The sequence below is a fragment of the Dipteris shenzhenensis genome, chromosome 22 (assembly GCF_047967505.1).
Source record: "Dipteris shenzhenensis isolate YYH24624 ecotype China chromosome 22, Dip_SZ_1.0, whole genome shotgun sequence".
Taxonomy (NCBI): domain Eukaryota; kingdom Viridiplantae; phylum Streptophyta; class Polypodiopsida; order Gleicheniales; family Dipteridaceae; genus Dipteris; species Dipteris shenzhenensis.
Genome location: NC_141617.1, coordinates 23,249,994 through 23,266,469, shown reverse-complemented (window position 1 = coordinate 23,266,469; position 16,476 = coordinate 23,249,994). Strand labels below are relative to the sequence as shown.

Here is a 16,476-nt window from a genome sequence, read left to right as displayed (position 1 = left end):
CAGTTAGCAAGGGAAAGCATCAAGTGCTCAAGATAGAGCACAGTTTTATGCTAATTAGAAGTGCCTTGAGTTTTCTTAGAATGTCAACATGCTTATTTGAGAAGCCAAAAATATTCTCAGAATATGCGCATTGGCCTTGTGTACAAGGTATCTCATCACTATGGCATTCACGGGACATAGAGAGAAGCATAGGGAAATTGTCAAAATTCAACCTTACACAATTATCAAGGAGCTGTGAGATACTAGATATGCATCGTTTATACATAAATGATTGATATCTCTGATCCATCATCCGAGTGGCAAGATCTATGCCCTAGTGCAAAAATAAAATAATGTATACATGCCTATGACGTGACATTAAAGTGGCACATATCAATGAATCAAAAGTAGATGATCAATTGAAATTGTCAAAGTAGAGAGGGCTGAAAAGGAAAGGGGGTTTGGGAGGGCCCGAGCACTAAGAGAGGGCTGAGAGCCGAGATGGAGTGATGACTGGCAGAATCGAGCAGAATGGAGGTGGAAAAGGCATCGTAGCAAAAGGTAAGCTATTTTGGGGACTATGTTTACGTGCCAAAATAGGAGTTTCAAACCATTCATAGTGTTCCTAGAAGCTCGAATGCTCCACTGCCCCTATTAGTAGGTGCTGCATGCTTGGAATCAGCTTTAGCTCATGTGTACAGTTTGATACAATTTGATAATTTGCTGCATCTAGAATCCTTGGGTGATCGAGCTAACTTTCAAGCAATGTAAAATTTATAAAGAAATCAGCATTTTGAACCAACTCAATGATGTTCTCTCTTTTCAAACTGAGTTGTCGAGTTTTCTCAGCAGTTGATAGGGTCTTGTATTGTTTCTATTTTTGTTTTGAAATCACATGGGAAGTTTCTTGTAGTTGCTATGCTTTGATATTGTTTATGGACTAGCAAGGAACTTTCTAAAACCTCGATATTTTGTACAGGACTTGGAGTTAAAGGCTCAAAGGGCATTGGACTGTCCTTGCGTTGCTGAGCTACGAGAAGGGCCATGTGGAAAGGCTTTCTCTGATGCTTTTGTATGCTTTATCAAAAGTACAGCTGAAGAGAAGGTGCACATTTCAAATGTCTTAGTTAGTTTTGCTAGCTAGGCAGGGAAGATGGTCTTTGGTTTCCTCTTATTCTATACTGGTCATATGTACCATTGAGTCTTTACATGGATTTTCTGTCAACATCAAATAAAAGGATTATGGCTGCAGTTTTTCAGGCTCAAAGATGCAGTGCAGGCATGATTTTTTGCTCTAATTTTGCATGTTTTAGAAAGTGCTTTTACCTGCCTCTTTTGTATCCAAGTTTGTCAGATTGACTATTTATTTTGTCTATTGTAACTGCTCCTTTTTGTGCTCCATCTTCTTTCTATCGAATTACTTTCACCTTCTCTCATCCTTGACTTTTAATATACATCCCATTTCTTTTTTGAACACCCTCTTCTTAGCAAGAAGGGATTTCTATTATGAAAAGAGAGTAAATATATTGCCAAGAGCCTTGGATGGGGGGGATATGAGCCCGTCTTATAGCCCAGGGGCTGGGGCAAATCAACCGACCAGAAAGGGCCGACTCAGCCACTTCAGCCGACCTGGGCAGCATCCCCATGGGGCACCCTGCCATCGGCTATTTGGCCGACCAACCAGGCCCAAATCTGGGCCTATGTAAGGCCCTGATGTAGGGCCTTTGCTGCCCTACAGCCAGCCTTCTTCCAGCCGCTCTTGGAGGTCCTATGTGCAGGCCCCCTATGCTGCAGTGGTGCCTACTGCCCCTTTGTCCCTTCAGATCGGGGCCTTTGCTCACAATGGATGTATAAAGTTTTTAAAATCTCAACGAGATCTGAGGAGATGCAGTGGGGGAGATGCCAGGTGGTACCCTAGGGGATCTCATACATAATGGAAAGTGGAGGGATGCCTTTGTATTTCAGGAGCACATTTTGTAATAGACGATATAATGCATTCCTTTAATGTCATTTGGTGTGTATTCACTTTTTTGAATACTCACCCTAGAGTTTTTTTTTTTTTTTTTTTTGTGCGCTAAGAAAGGAATCTTCTATTAATGCTTGAAGGACTTCATACAAAACAGCATCCCCGAAGGTGCTGAGTATGGAAAAGAACCGGGAAAAGGCTGAAAGAAAAACCGGCCTGTTCCAGAGAAACCGAGCTCACTGCCTAGGGGATCTCTGGTACTGGGGCCACAGCCAGGTGGGGGGACTATACAACCAGCAAATCCCTTGCAGAGTGAGTATGTAAAAACTCCTGCAGGCCAGGCCTTGCAGAATCGAGCGCGCCTTGCGACAATTGCCCTAGAGCCTGGGGTCCCATGCTCCCAGGTGGAGCGAGGGTATAGATGATATATTGCTAGATGGTGACCAAGGTAGCGGAGGGTGGAACCGGATGCTCACCCATCACCAGACTGCAGCAAGCAACCCAAATGTTCCACGCAGTAATACTGGCTACTGCCTCCCATATGCTGTCCTCCTCCTCCTCCGGAGGAGTGAGGCTATCAGGAGCATAGTTGCCAGCCGAAACGGAAACGGAAGAAACAAAAGAAACAGAAGAAATGGAGTTTCCGGCTCGTGTCGAAACAAAAACGGAAGAAACGGCAATATGATACAATTTATGTATAAAAATTTATTTTTTATACGTAATATAATTATCAATAGAGTGCAAATCATACATAATACAATTATCTATACTTGAAGCATCATGCATGCTTCTATGATTCTAAATTCCTATGATGATTGATCTATCTCGTATCATCTATTATCCATGAATGATGCTTCAACAATCAACATGTGTTCTAAGTTCCAAGTTCCAAGTTCCAAGTTCTAACAAGTTTGAAGTTATCACAATCCAAAGTTTGAAAGGGAGGATGGAGAGGTGAGAGGGAGGATGGAGAGGTGAGAAAGGATGGGGAGGTGAAAGAGGATGGAGAGGTAGAAGGAGTCGGAGGAGGAGGATGAGAGGTAGAAGGAGGATGGAGAGGTAAGAGACGAGAGGTAGTGGAGGGATGGAGAGCAGGCTGAGGATGGAGAGCAACTGCCAGCCTGCAGGATGGAGAGCAGGCTGCAGCCTGTAGGGTAGAGAGCAACCTACTGAATGGAGGGATGGAGAGGAGAGTAGGCTGCGGGTGCCAAGGCCCAGGAATCAAAGATGGAGAGGTTGGAGAGCAGCAGGATGGAGAGCAGCAGCACAGGAGGTGGCGGAAACGACGACATGAGGCGACGAATTGGCGAAAAATGTTTTAATCAAAAGAGGGCAAAAAATAATTTAATCGAAAGAGAGCCAACCACCCCCAACAAAACAAACCCCCCCTCCCCTTTACGCAAAGCCACCCAACAAACAAACCCACACCCACTATTTAAAAAAAAAGAAAAAAAGGTATTACGAAAATGCCGTTTTTGTTTTCTGGCAAGAAACGGCCGTTTCGTGCAACTATGATTAGGAGGGACTGCCTCATGGAGCTCTATCCTCTGAATGCTCTGATCCTGTATCCGGTAAGCTGGGGAGATCTCATCAATCTGGAAACGTGTCCTCCCTCAGTCAACTAGGCCACCATCCCCCAAGTGTAGTTCCTCTGAAGGCTCTGCATACAGGTCATAATCTTGAGGGCTCCCATCCAAATCCTCCCTACGCTATGACAGCTCCAGAGGTAGTGAGGGATTGTCTCTAGAAAACCAGCAAAGCAACAATGACAGTGCCCCTCCACCCGCATCTGCTCCAACCACGTGCTGATGGGCAAGCCTCTGTGGGAGGCCAGCCAGAAGAAGTAGATCTTCCTCGGCCGCAAATTGGATCATAACCGAATCCCGAGGCACTCTCTAGGCCACCCAATGCCCCTCCCTCAAAGGGGTCCACATCAAAGAGTCCATCTGAAGCCTCTTGCCAATCCGTGTGGTGTAGGAAAAGAAGGGCACCTCGTCCACCTGCTCGGCAAGGCCGCCCTTGGAGGGCCATAACCACTCTCCTGGATCCCATTGGACCTTCCTGAAGGGCCTACCCTCCCAAAGCCAGAGGCGCCATCTGGGAGCATCCTGCTCTGAGATATTGGGAGGGTCAATGTGCCACTCCTTTCCCAAACGTCCCACCACTTTAATCATCTGCCAATGAATCCTATCTAGACTCCCATCCATCTCTGGGTCTGTCTCAGTGAGTGCCTGGAGTAGGCCTCTAGGTCCTACACAGAAAAAACCGGGCTCCGTGCTACCTTGCTTTATCATCATCCTCAAGGGGACACCAGTCTAACCATCTGCTGTCCATCCACATGCGAAGTCCCTTCCAGCAGGACTCAGGGATGGCTAGGTCAATCTCTCTCATCCGCTGCCCTGTCCCTCACAAATGCACTAAGGCGCCAAGCCTCGCCTTTGCCTCCATGGGTAATCTGCTCCATCTGCCAAAGGAGCCGGCCGGTCCACTGTCTCACTGTGCCCAACCAATGTCAGTCCACTGACCGAGCATACACCCCTCCTGATCTCTTATCTCTGGGTGCCAAACAAGAGACTGATGCTCAAACTCCTCTCTGCATCTAGGCTGAGCACGAATGAGGCCCCTTGCTAATCTTTGCTAGACCCTATGGAGGCTCCTCATCAAGGGGGAACCCTTTTCCGTAAGGGGGGCCTCTGAGAAGATCCATCTGTGTGAATGCTCCCACTACCCCCCAGTGCGTGGGGTGTTCCTGAGAAGCCCTCGCTATAAGAGAAGCTTCCAATGCTTAGCACCTGGGGTGACGCTGCGAACAAACAACTTGCCCAAGAGGGATCTGGTTTGGATCTCCGGATCAATGATACCCAAGCCTCCCAGTGCCTGTAGCATGATCACCGTATGCCAAGCAACCCAGGCTCTAGTATTCCTCGTGCCGTTTGAACATGCCCAAAGGAAGTTCCAAACCACCCTTTGGAGCTACCCAATGCACCCTCTGTGAACACACCAGCTGGAGGCGATATACCAGGCCATGGCAAGAAGGACCTGGTTTGCTACTAAGGCACGGCCCGCTAGGGAGAGTTTGGCTGAGCTCTAGTAGAGAAGCTTGCGCCAAACACTCTCGAGGATCGGGACGATCTGCTGCTTTGCTATAATATCAATACCAACCCCGCATCCGAGGTATCTTGTTGTCTGGCCCCGCAGTATCCATCTGAAGCCAAAGTCACTCCCCCACTCTCGAATCTCCCGTCTCCTCAGAGCCCGTGAAGAAACCTATGGATTTTGTCCAGTTGATTTACGCAACCGAGGCCTCATAGTAGATAGCTAGGGCTCCCTTGACTCTCTCCAAACTCGCTGTGGTGCCCTCTACATACAAGGCTGTGTCATCTACAAACTCAGAGTTCAATAGCTCCTTCTCTTGTCTAATTGGGAGCCTCAAACCTGTGAGGCTTGCCACGTGTGATCTCAAGTAGTAGCCCAAAGCCTCTGCCACAAACAAGAAGAGGAAGGGAGCAAGGGGGCAGCCCTGGCGGACCGCGAGAGAGAGGAAAGCCCTCACCGTTGTGTCCTCCGATAAGCCTCTGGCTAGAGCTCCCCACATAAAGCACAGAAACTCCTCTGATCCATTTCTCTGAGAAACCCAATCTCCGCATAGTACCCTCTAGGAAAGACCACTCCACCCTGTTGTAGGCCTTCTCAAAATCCAAGAGGACGGCCAACGGCTGTGACTCCTCCCTGGACCAATCCACTGCCTCCCTAAACGTGAAGCTGCGCTCCGGGACGAACCGATCTGTGTCGTGAATGATGTCAGTAAGATGGGGCCGTAACTGCAAACTCAAGACCTTGGCGAGGATCTTGTATGCAATATCAAGCAAAGTGATTAGTCTCCACTGCCGGATGTTTGACCTATCTCCCCCTTTTGGGATCAAACAAATCCATCCCCTGCTCAAGAAGCGAGTCCGTGTCGAAAATCTCCTGGCAAGCTAGTCGGAAAGGGGTGGAGATGATCTCCTAGAAGTTCTGGAAGAAGGCCTGAGTCAAGCCATCCTCGCTAGGACACTTCTGGGTTGGGAGAGCCTTGAGGGCTTCCCAAAGCTCCTCATCCGTGAAAGGCTCCTCCAGACTGCTACATAGATCCTGCGAGACCACTGTTGGAACGTGATCCCAAACTACCTCACGGGCCACAAGACAAGCTGGAGTCATCCTCTTGGTCTAAAAGAGTTGGCTGTAAAAACCTGTTGTCAGGTCTAAAATCTCATGCGGGTCAGTGTGCATGATGCCCTGCGGATCTCGAAGACGTTGCAGCTGCATGCCCGTTGATCGGGGCCTAATGGTTTGAAAGAACTGCTTCATCATCCTGTCCCCTTGCTGTACCCACTGGGCCCGGGAAGAGTGATAGGAGAACTCAGCCCGCTGAATGTCCGTGTCCTGTAGCTCAAGGCAAGTGCTCTCAAACTTGCCACTAAGCCACTGAGATCTTGGGTCTTGCTCCCTGAGCCTCTCTATGGAGGCCAAGTTTCTCCGCAGTGTCCGCTCACGCTCCTGAAGAGCCCTCCTCTGCCTAAGGGCATGAGCCTGCAACTCCTCACTACTCCTCTGGATTGCATCGGCCACCCACAAAGCGCAACCCTTGCACGGTGCCGTCTCTGCCTACTGCCAAATCTCTGCCATGACCTGCTGAATCTTCTCATCTTGCAGGAGGTCCTTTGGAATGCAGACCCCCTTTTGAGGAAGGCCTCGGCGGGGCTGCTCTAAGTGGAGTACTATTGGAGAGTGGTCTGACATCGTGGTGCCTGCCAGAATCTCGGTAGAGTCTCCTTTGTGCAGTGCCCAGTCCCCAACGTAGAAGTGGTCTATCCTCTCAAGCAGTCCATCATGTCTCTTCTATTTGAAAGAGAAGAGGAGCCTGCTACGTATCCTGCGGAACTCTGGCTCTTGCCACGGGTCTCTGCCATGGATCATGAAAATGAATTGCTCCTAGGTGCTCCGCTCTGCTATTGGCATCTTAGAGAAGGAGGCGCTGCCCTGCTTGTCCTTCCCAAATTCGAGGTTGTTGAAGTCCCCTCCACTAATCCAGGAGTCTACAATTCGAAGACACTCTGACGGCCTCCCCCAAGAGGCCGGATGGTGCTGTTTGCACGCTGGGGCATACATGTTCAGGATTTCAATCCTGGACTCTCCCATCCTAACTCCCATCCAAACTGCTCGTCTTGGGATAAGCTCGACTTGATCATAAACCTCTAGAGCTACTGTCTGTGAGACCGAGATGCAGACCCCTCCGCTCCGTCCTACTGCAGGGGACCACACCTCTGGGCCTCTCCCGAGGAGAAGGTGGTGTTGGTGTCTAATGTCTGATGCTGAGAACATATGCTCTTGAATCAAAAGGATGTCCGCTGCCCGCCCTACCACTGCCCTCTGCAACTCCTGCCAAAGGATCAGGTACTTCGGCTGTCTACGAGCATGGTCATGGAGCCCGTGCATGTTCTAACTCACTATGGTCCAGCTCATGAGGACCGGGATGCAGAGAACAAGGCTCTCCTGTGAGTGGGTGCCTGTTTAAGAAAGACTGCCCTATGTGACTTTGCTGGGGGTTTGGAGGGCGAATAGTCTGTGTCTGTACGTCGACATACTAAGGTGGACGCCGGCTCAATGCCAATCTTTCGTTCCCACTTCATCATGAAGGAGACTTCCACTCGGAACAACTCCTCACTTTTGGAGTGGCCAGTAGTATGCATGATCAACCTTTGCCTCAAGCGGCACTCTGATAACTCCTACTACCAAACCACACATCGGCTTCTCCCAGGTCCAGTCCTAGTGGCCCCATCCACTCGTCCATCATGCGTGAAATTTGATCTCCCATAATAGCATCAAACACCATTGGGAACCACTTCTCCAACCCTGTGGAGGTGAATTGGAATCTCCAAACTGGTTGTGTCTGGGACCCCACTACACTGATCGAACCCCCTTTTCGGGGTTGTAAGATCACATGCGTTACCTCTAAGGGTCGAGGGTAAGAGTTTGGAATCTCCAAATAATTCCAGGGTCCCAATCTCTAGAACTCCCGTGGTAAGGGACGCCCAGGCGAGCTGCTGACCGGGAGGATGAGCCCCTTTTCTTTGGCTCCCTTCCCGAATGGAGCGAGGAGACATGATGCTATGGTAAGCGGAAGGGGACACCATCTTACCCTTGCTTGTTGGCAGGGGTATCGAGGTAGGGGAGGGGAGGGAGGCTGAAGAACTTGCTAAGGAGGTGGAGAGGGGGGCAGAGGGGGAGGGGAATGGGTGGTGAGGATGACCATAGTAGGAGGGGGGAAGGGGCGGAGGGAATCTAGGAGGGGGGGGGGTAGTGGAGAGGGAGAGGCATTTGGAGGGGGAGGGGGGCGGGGGGGAGTAGGGGCGACCATAGGCCCCCCTTGCTGATCAAGCTTGCCGGGGCTCTGGATCCGCTCCTCCTCAGCCGCTGTCGAGCTAACGTCTGTAGCTTCCGCCATCGCAGCATCAGGAGCTCCTGGGGCTCGCTACTGATGCAAGGGTGAATGCGGATGCTGAACCTCCATCATGGGAGGATCACCGGGCTAGGCAGTGGCCCCTGTCGCTGGGGGGGTGGTTATCCACATATGGGCTGCTACTGCTGCTGCTCCTCAGGTGCCTCTCGAAAAACTCTCTCTCTCTCTTTGCGTCTAGCCCTCTGCCTGCGGCGCTTTCGGGCGTGTTTGCTTGGTTTTAACCTGGGTCCAGTCCCCTTCTGAAGGGGTCACCCAGGGGGGTCTGAGACTCTTGCTACTCCTGTTTGGAGTGGTGCTGGACTCTAGCCTGCTAACTCTGCTTGCTCTGCGGGGGTGGGGGGGGAGGAGCTTGGCCTTGGTCGCGGGGGCAATCTCGTGCTAGGTGACCCATCTGTCTGCAACGAAGACGCTATCCTGGTAACCCAAAAATCTCCACTCGTTGGCGAAGTGTACCTCCTTCGAGGGTCTCTTGGAGGATCATCTGTGAGAGGGACTCTGGGCTCTCAACCACCAGTCTGATCCTAGGGACCCCGTCATCTGCTACTATTGATGCGGCCGAATCTGGCGGAGACTCCAGCATAGTGTCAAATGCTTGACCAATGGAGGGGAGGATGGCTCAATATTCCTTTGGGAGCCATGGGAAGCGGAGCGTAACCAGAAAACGGGAAACATGGTGTGTCATGTCCATGTCCTCCACTATAAAGCCATGGTACCAAGGGAAGAGGTACACCAGATGCGGGCCAAGGAGGATGGGGCTCTGCTCCACGAGTGTCGAGGCAGTATCGGGGGAGCTCAGCTAGATGAGGAATAAGCCTCTTCCGTAGATAGTGACCTCCTGAATGTGGTCACCCTCTAGTGCCAAGCTCGCCTGGATCCACTCTTGCACCTGTCTCCTTGTGGGAGTGAGGCCCACAATTCTACCCCACGATCGCCTTGTCCTGGAGGGATTGCACTGCTTGATGTACCTGTTGCGTGTCGGTTGGGGAAAGACGAACCTTAATGGCTGTGGGATTCGAGGGTGCTGCCATAGAGTCCCTCTGGCAGACCAAGGTCACCACCAAGATTTTCTTTCGCCAAACAAGCACAAACGCTCCTGCTACAGGGAGGAAGAAGATTAAAAAAGGGGGGGGGGGGGGTGAGTCGGAGAGATGTCAGAGGAGGTGGAGACGAGGCGAGGCGGGGAGGGGACGAGGGAAGGAGGAAGAAGGCAGGGAAGGAGGTGGGAAAGGGAAGAGGGGCGGCGGGGGGGGGGATGGCAGAGAAGAGGAGGCGAAGAGATGGGGGGAGAGAGGTGGAGAGGGCGGGGGGGAGGCAAGGAAGGTGAGAAGGCAGGGGGGGGGCAGCGGAAGGGGGAGTGGGGGGGACGTCGGGAGGATGAGGAGGAGATGGCGACGGGAGGAAGAGGAGAAGGCAGGGGTAGGTGGAAGAAATGGCGGGGGGCGGAGGAGCCGGCAGAGGGGAGGAGGTGGGAGACGGAGGAGACGGCGGAAGGGGGCCTGAGGAGAGGGCGGCAAAGAAGGAGAGGGGGGTGGATGAGACGGCGGGGGGAGGAGTTGATGGGGTGGAGGCGGAGGAGGAGGAGGGCAGGGGGGGCGGAGTAGGGAGGGAGGTGTTGGCGGGGCAGCGGGCAGCAGCTTTAGGAGCTCAGGGATCACTAGATGGTCTCTACCGAGACCATTTCATCAGACCCTCATACTTGGAGAATAGACGCATCTCACACTCGCTCAGGATTGCCATCGGACAAATGAGAGTCTCATCCCACCAACTGGGAATAGAGGCACACAGAGCCACCGGGATACTGAGAGAGCATCGGATATGCAGACTCTGCACCTTAGGAGAGGTGGAGACAGAGGAGCACTCTCTATGCATATGCCCAGCATACTCACTCACCCTAGAGATTACTCTGACACTGCTGCACAGTTCTTTCTGATAGGGACTCATTCCTGGATTTTGTCCCCTAACCCTTAGTAGATTGTGTTCAAACCAGGTTGGTGGCTTGGCCTCATTAACAATGCAACACTCCTGTTATCTTCTGTAAAGGTATTTGAGAGCTTGTGCATATCAACCTAAAGATGCATGCATGGTGTGAAGATAGTTTCTTAACAAAAAAGGCCACACTGCTATTGTTAAAATGGAGAGATTTTCTCTAGAAAATTGTGATTGCAACTAATGTCTTCATCTCTACCATCTAGCTGCATTTGTTGGTTCTAACTGTTTTGGCAGATTGATGACTCACAATATTACATTATGTGTCGAATAACTATTCTAGCACACCCTCATTCTGGATGTTCCCGCCTCCTTTTTGACTTTATCCAGTAATAAGTTTCCGTTGCTGCTCAATCTGCAGAATTGTATCTACGATGATCAGGGGTGGAGGATGTACTTTGAGGGGCCTCATTAATGAAAGGGAGCTAGGTCATTGAAGATTAAGAATGGCAAAGTCTTGCCATGGTGTTTGTGTTAGACACCATTCATGTATTTGCTATGGTGCACTTAACAATTTTCAGTGCTGCTGTGTTGTGTAATAAGGTCGTCAAACAATGTATTCTGGCAAACCACATCGATAAGATGCTGAAGAAAAATGGTGCTGTTGTTGACCTTTGCTTCTCAAAAATGTCTTGAAGTCTTGAGAGCAGGGTTATTATGGCTAAGGTGCTGGCAATGGTGTATTGGTAGTTATGTTGGATAGGCTGTGATAATTGGCATAATTCTTGCTGCAATGTTGGCCATGGGGAAGCCATTGGTGCCTGTCTCATGATGATGGTATCTATATTAGCAGCTATGACATGTGGTATATATTATTGAAATAGCAAAGGGACAAACTCACATGTGCACACTAGTGAGCTTTGAACCTGAAAGCTGGATTCTCTAATAATTCGAGCACATTCCAACTTGTAATTGCTTTGCACTTGTTCTCCATTGGTGAGAGGTTGCCTTTGCACCTTCAACGCACACTTCTTTTGATGGCTGCTTGAGCTCTAGACATTGTCTTTGGTATTGTTGAAGCTTAATGTGGTTTAGCTCAACTCCTTTGGCATTCAAATCATCTTTACTAACTTAGGGATTAGTTGCATGGCTTATTAAAGAGAAACATATCGTCACTGTTAAGAATGTCTTCAAGAATAGCTTGGCACATTATTCAAGGCACGGCCACTTAGATTAGAGGGTTCAGAGTCTTGTCAAATGGCAAACTCGGAAGGCTCAATATCCATAGGTGATAGATGGACATACTCATGATGCCTTGGAGATTCTCACATCCATTTGAAGCGATCTCATCCTCACTTTATGGACCATTAAAATCACTATCAGGGTGCCTGTTGGGTGGCTGGAATTGATGACGTCTTCTCAAAATTTTGTAGAGTCGGCATCACAATTTTCTTTTCAACACTACCACTTGTCATGATTCAACTCTTTTGTCTGTGATTTCTTTTTTCTTTCATTACATGATCGAAATGTGTGCAACCGCTAAGTAGTTCATATTTCCCCAAGGTTGCAGCCACAGCTGGACTTTTGTGCAACCGAGGTATTTAGTTTACAAAAGGCAAAAGAGGAATGGAAACCTAAATATAAATATGTATTCTTATGGGAAGACCTTGTGCCGTATTGTCTGCCATTAGTTTTTTGAAATGAACTGACATTGGGGGGAGCTGCTTGAAAGGTAGGCATTTGCTCAAGTTTGGGTGCCTAAGTCAATTGAAGAGGAGAACTTAGAGAAGGGAATAACAGAAATGGTTACCTGCATGTGTTGGCTGACGGAGCGAGAGATCCCTTGAAAACAGCTTTTTAGAGGGAGAGGGAGGAAACGTGAGGTAAACAACTAGAAAAAACAGACCACAAAGGGCGTAAGGGACTATAGGGTTAAAAAGGTCTCCCCTAAGGGAGCTGCGCAAAGCTGCTCACTGAAAGTAGACAAGGGGAAGGAAACAGGGAATAAGGTGGTCACACAGCAAGTAAAATACGGGTTGAACAAGAGAAGGGGCAAGGAAAACATTGAAGAAGGTAAAGCAGCTGGGTTGTACCATGCAAAGCCCCAGGGCTTTGCATTAAGGAAAAATGTTTCAGCGTGACTCACTGTCAACCCTGTTTTGGAAAATAATTTGTGCTAATGTCCAGATTCCAGTTTTCCATATAACTATTGCAATGCTTTTTCTACATCCTCTCCGAAAGGAGATACAGATATTCTGTGAATGATACTCCCGCCGTCATTATGAGCTTGTACACAAGCCTCCAATGCAACTTGATTAACTACGGCGCCTGGTGCGTTTCCCCAGGGGTGTCCCAAGGTTCCTCTGCTGAACTGTGAGACAGAATCATCTCCGAAGATTTCAGTTAGAGCAGGCATATGCCAGACATGGATACCTCCTGAGGCTACGGGAAATACACTTGGCATGGATACCCAATCCTGAGTGAAATATATACCACGGCTTTGGTCTTTTCGATAAAATCGTCGCGTAGCAAATCGACGAAACCCAGTGTGACTTCTCATGGAGTGTAGTAAGTTAGTCGATAATCTTTAATTACCAGCTTTGAACCCAATACTTGTTTTAATCTTTGTTTGTGGTGACATGAGTCACTCCTTACAATTCAATTAGTAAATCCTGCAAGGATGAGATCTGCTCGACATAGATGGAAAAATTCAACGTGAAGCGTGGAATAGGTCCTGATAGATTCGACTGGAGACGTTTGTCGAAACTCTACCTCAAGCATGAGACATTAGTATTTTATAATACATCCCACATGTTGTTTCGCAAGGAAGTTGCTTGAAGAATTAGATCGTAATACATCTCGATACATTGACTCGGGAATCTTTTCATGGTTAGACTGGTCAGTAGAAGCAAAGAAGGGGATTGAATTCGATATCTGGTTCGCTTTGCGAATAGACCGGGGAAAAAAGGGGATTCGACGAATGAGATGTAGCAATCACATCTAACTAGAACTCGTGGGTATCGTGCTCTTTTGCCTCCAACCCATATGTGGAGAGGAGGAAATCCTTCAGTAGCTCTCACCTATCTGGATGGATCGGAATCGACTTCCGAGGAAGCAAATGATATGTTTGAAAAAGGGGGAGAAGGGTGTGGAACTGGTAACTCCCCACCATCAACCAATTAGCAATGAAATGCCAGATGGTTCTGCTGATTCGACAATCAAATGAAGATAATACATCTGACCCTGTACGTCCTTAAGATCATAAGCTATTCTCGAGCCTTGACAAAGGCATCACAAAGTGTGGTACATATTTTTGTGAAGGCATTTTCAACTTAGAGGGAAAAGATGGAAAATAGAAAATATCAAAAAGATCATAAAGAATTAGAAGCTGTTTTGTTCTATTCACCTGAAGACAAAGAACTAGGCAAGTTTTGTTTAAGAAGAACCACATTTTTGTTTACTCCAGCAGAAACACATACTTTCTCCGAAAGATTCAAGAGAACTAAAATTCAATTCTTGAGAAGGGTCAAGGAATACATCATATCTTTAGGCCAAACTTTTCACATTGACAGAATCCATATAAATGCAGTAAACTTAGTGATTCCTGTGCATTGGGTTCCGATATTGCTCCACCAAGTCGTGGTTTTAGCCTTATTATTAATGTTTGGAGTTATTGCATACTTTGAATGCCATCTGCTACAATAGATTTTGTCTCTTTATTACTATATTGAAATCCTTTGCTACAGGGCTCAGACTGTGTCTAGTACATCAAGTTATGGTATAATGTATTTGTTATTGGCTTAAATACCCACAATTTTGTGAATCTTGCAGGGCTCGGACTGCGTCAAGCCTTTCCTAGCAATGCAGGCATGCATGCTTGAACATCCTAACGCATTTTCAAAGTATGAAGATGCTGACGGAGAACAGGGAGACGATGCTTTGCCTGCAGTAAATGGACTAGCTGCGGGTTGACAAGTGGGATTATTATTGAAGCTTTATAGATGTCATCTGTGTCTGATAGTACACAAATTTTAGCTTTTTAAAAGCTGGTTGAGGGTGTAATGCTCGGATTTTGTTGAGCAGATCAGTTTAATGAATATTGCACGAATTGCTGCTAGCAATTCAATCATGCTAGCCTGATGACTCCGTTGAGTATCATGATGGGGAACAACATTAAGAATATGATGATGCCTGCAATGATTGGAGTCACTGAGGATGAAAATTGAGATTGGCAAAATGAGTAATTTGTAGTAAAAATCAGCCTTTCATGGCATTAGCAGGTGATGGAAAGTTATCATGCATGGAAAAATGTATTGAAATGATATTTCCTTTGTAATGGCTTGGTGGATCAGCATCAGTAACATAGCATGAATTAAAAGTGTTCTGGAATGCAGGTGACTTGATGTAATTACCAAGCTATAATCTCTGCGGAGGAAATTCCAGCTCTGTTTAAACAAGGCTATACCAAATGACAAATTTTGAGAGTAACTTTGGAATTTCCTACAAGGTGTGTAGTTTCTAATTTATTGGAATGGTGTAGAGTCGGATTAAGAATCCTGAAAATGACATGATCACTGCTAAGTTTGGAGAAAGATTGAGGTGTGTAGGTAAAAGGAAGGTTTTTTTAGCTATTCAAATCTATCATGGCCTCTGAACATTTGAGTGTATTTCAAGAGCACATCTCATAAAAGATAGAACTTCTAGAGATATTGTGGGATTATGGCTTCTAGAGATACTGTGAGCTTTGATAATTCATTGTTCTTGGCAACCTTTGAATTCAAAGGGTACGTCTTGATTTAAAGGGCAGATCTTGAAGAGGGGACCCTTGTCAACTAAGTGTGCCTCGACTATCTTGAATCTCCCATGCATACTAAAAGCAAAAATGTGGCATGCACTAGCAACCAAGCGAGCCACAAGTGCTAGAGTCATTTGTTCTTAGTTTCAACTTGGTGCCCATCATACCCTTCTCTATTTGGCGCCTCCATATGCTAATGGCAATAAGCACAAAATACTCCATAACCCTTGAGTTTAAACATCAATTTCTCATAAAAACCTAGAGGCACACTTGATATAAATTTCTTATAGTTCAATCCACATCCATGCGCTCATACAAAAGTAATTGCAATAAGGAGGTGGCCTTTTGTGAAGAGTATATACATCTTCGATGTCCTTAATGATGAGATTGTGAAGGTTGCCTTGGTTGAATCCCATGTGCCATAAGCAAAGTGTTGGTTTGATCCTTTTGATCATAGTGTAAATACATATTTCTTTTCTAACATTTCTTCAAAATCGCAAGGTTGGTCCTCTGGTGTATCCTTTCACCTCTTTATGTCCAAGTTACAATGATGACTTCCCATTGAAGTATAAGGCACTGTGCCCCAACCTATAATGACAGCGTTCTCCTAAATAAGCATGGAAGAGATCAAGTGAACTAAAAAGAGTACATTCCATGATACTTTTTTGATATGTTTGTGACAAAGCATGAATGAGTTTAAAAGCATTTTCCATGTTAATCATTGTAAATTGTTACGTGTTTGAATTCCCTTTTATTGCCACATGTGAGTTTTTATCCTCACTCTTTACTTGGCAAAAGATTCAATTGATATATGGATTTGGTGAAGTATTGGTCAACAATCAAAGAAAACAAACTCTTAAGGGATGGAGTACAAAATTGTCTAGCTACAAGAACAAACCATTCTAAGAAAAATGTAAGAATGCTCAATATAAGCAAGACAAACTCACTTATTTAGGAGTAAATGTTCAAAAGCTCTTATAGGTAATTTAAACATGGTATGCTTAAAATAGGGTTGTAATCATTTCAAGTTTTATTGGCCTTTTGGGAGTTTAGAAGGTGAACATCTAGCATGTTCATTCAAGAAGATAGATAAGAGTAGACGATGGTTTTTCTTTAACCATGCAAGAGGTTGGGGCGGCTCAGGCTTAGGGAACAGAGAAGGATTTCAAGGCAGAAGTCAGAGTTTTTCCAAATTTAGGAGAGCAGCAGATAGGTGGGAGCCATGCGGAGGTGTCCTTGAGGATTTGCACATTACTCAATCCAAGGATCCAAGGTCTAACTGTTTAGGATAGGGGAAGCTAGCATCACCGC

General features: G+C 47.2%; 1 protein-coding gene across 1 annotated transcript in view; it reads left to right on the top strand.

The window, feature by feature from the left end:
- The window catches only part of MIA40 (Cox19-like CHCH family protein), a 64,627-nt gene extending 49,714 nt beyond the window's left edge, over nucleotides 1-14,913 (top strand). The window contains exons 3-4 of the mRNA XM_087393817.1: nucleotides 959-1,084; nucleotides 14,202-14,913. Coding sequence (XP_087249943.1) covers nucleotides 959-1,084; nucleotides 14,202-14,342 — 267 coding nt within the window. The 3' untranslated portion in view covers nucleotides 14,343-14,913. The remainder of the gene's footprint in view (nucleotides 1-958; nucleotides 1,085-14,201) is intronic.
- Nucleotides 14,914-16,476: the final 1,563 nt, after the last annotated feature.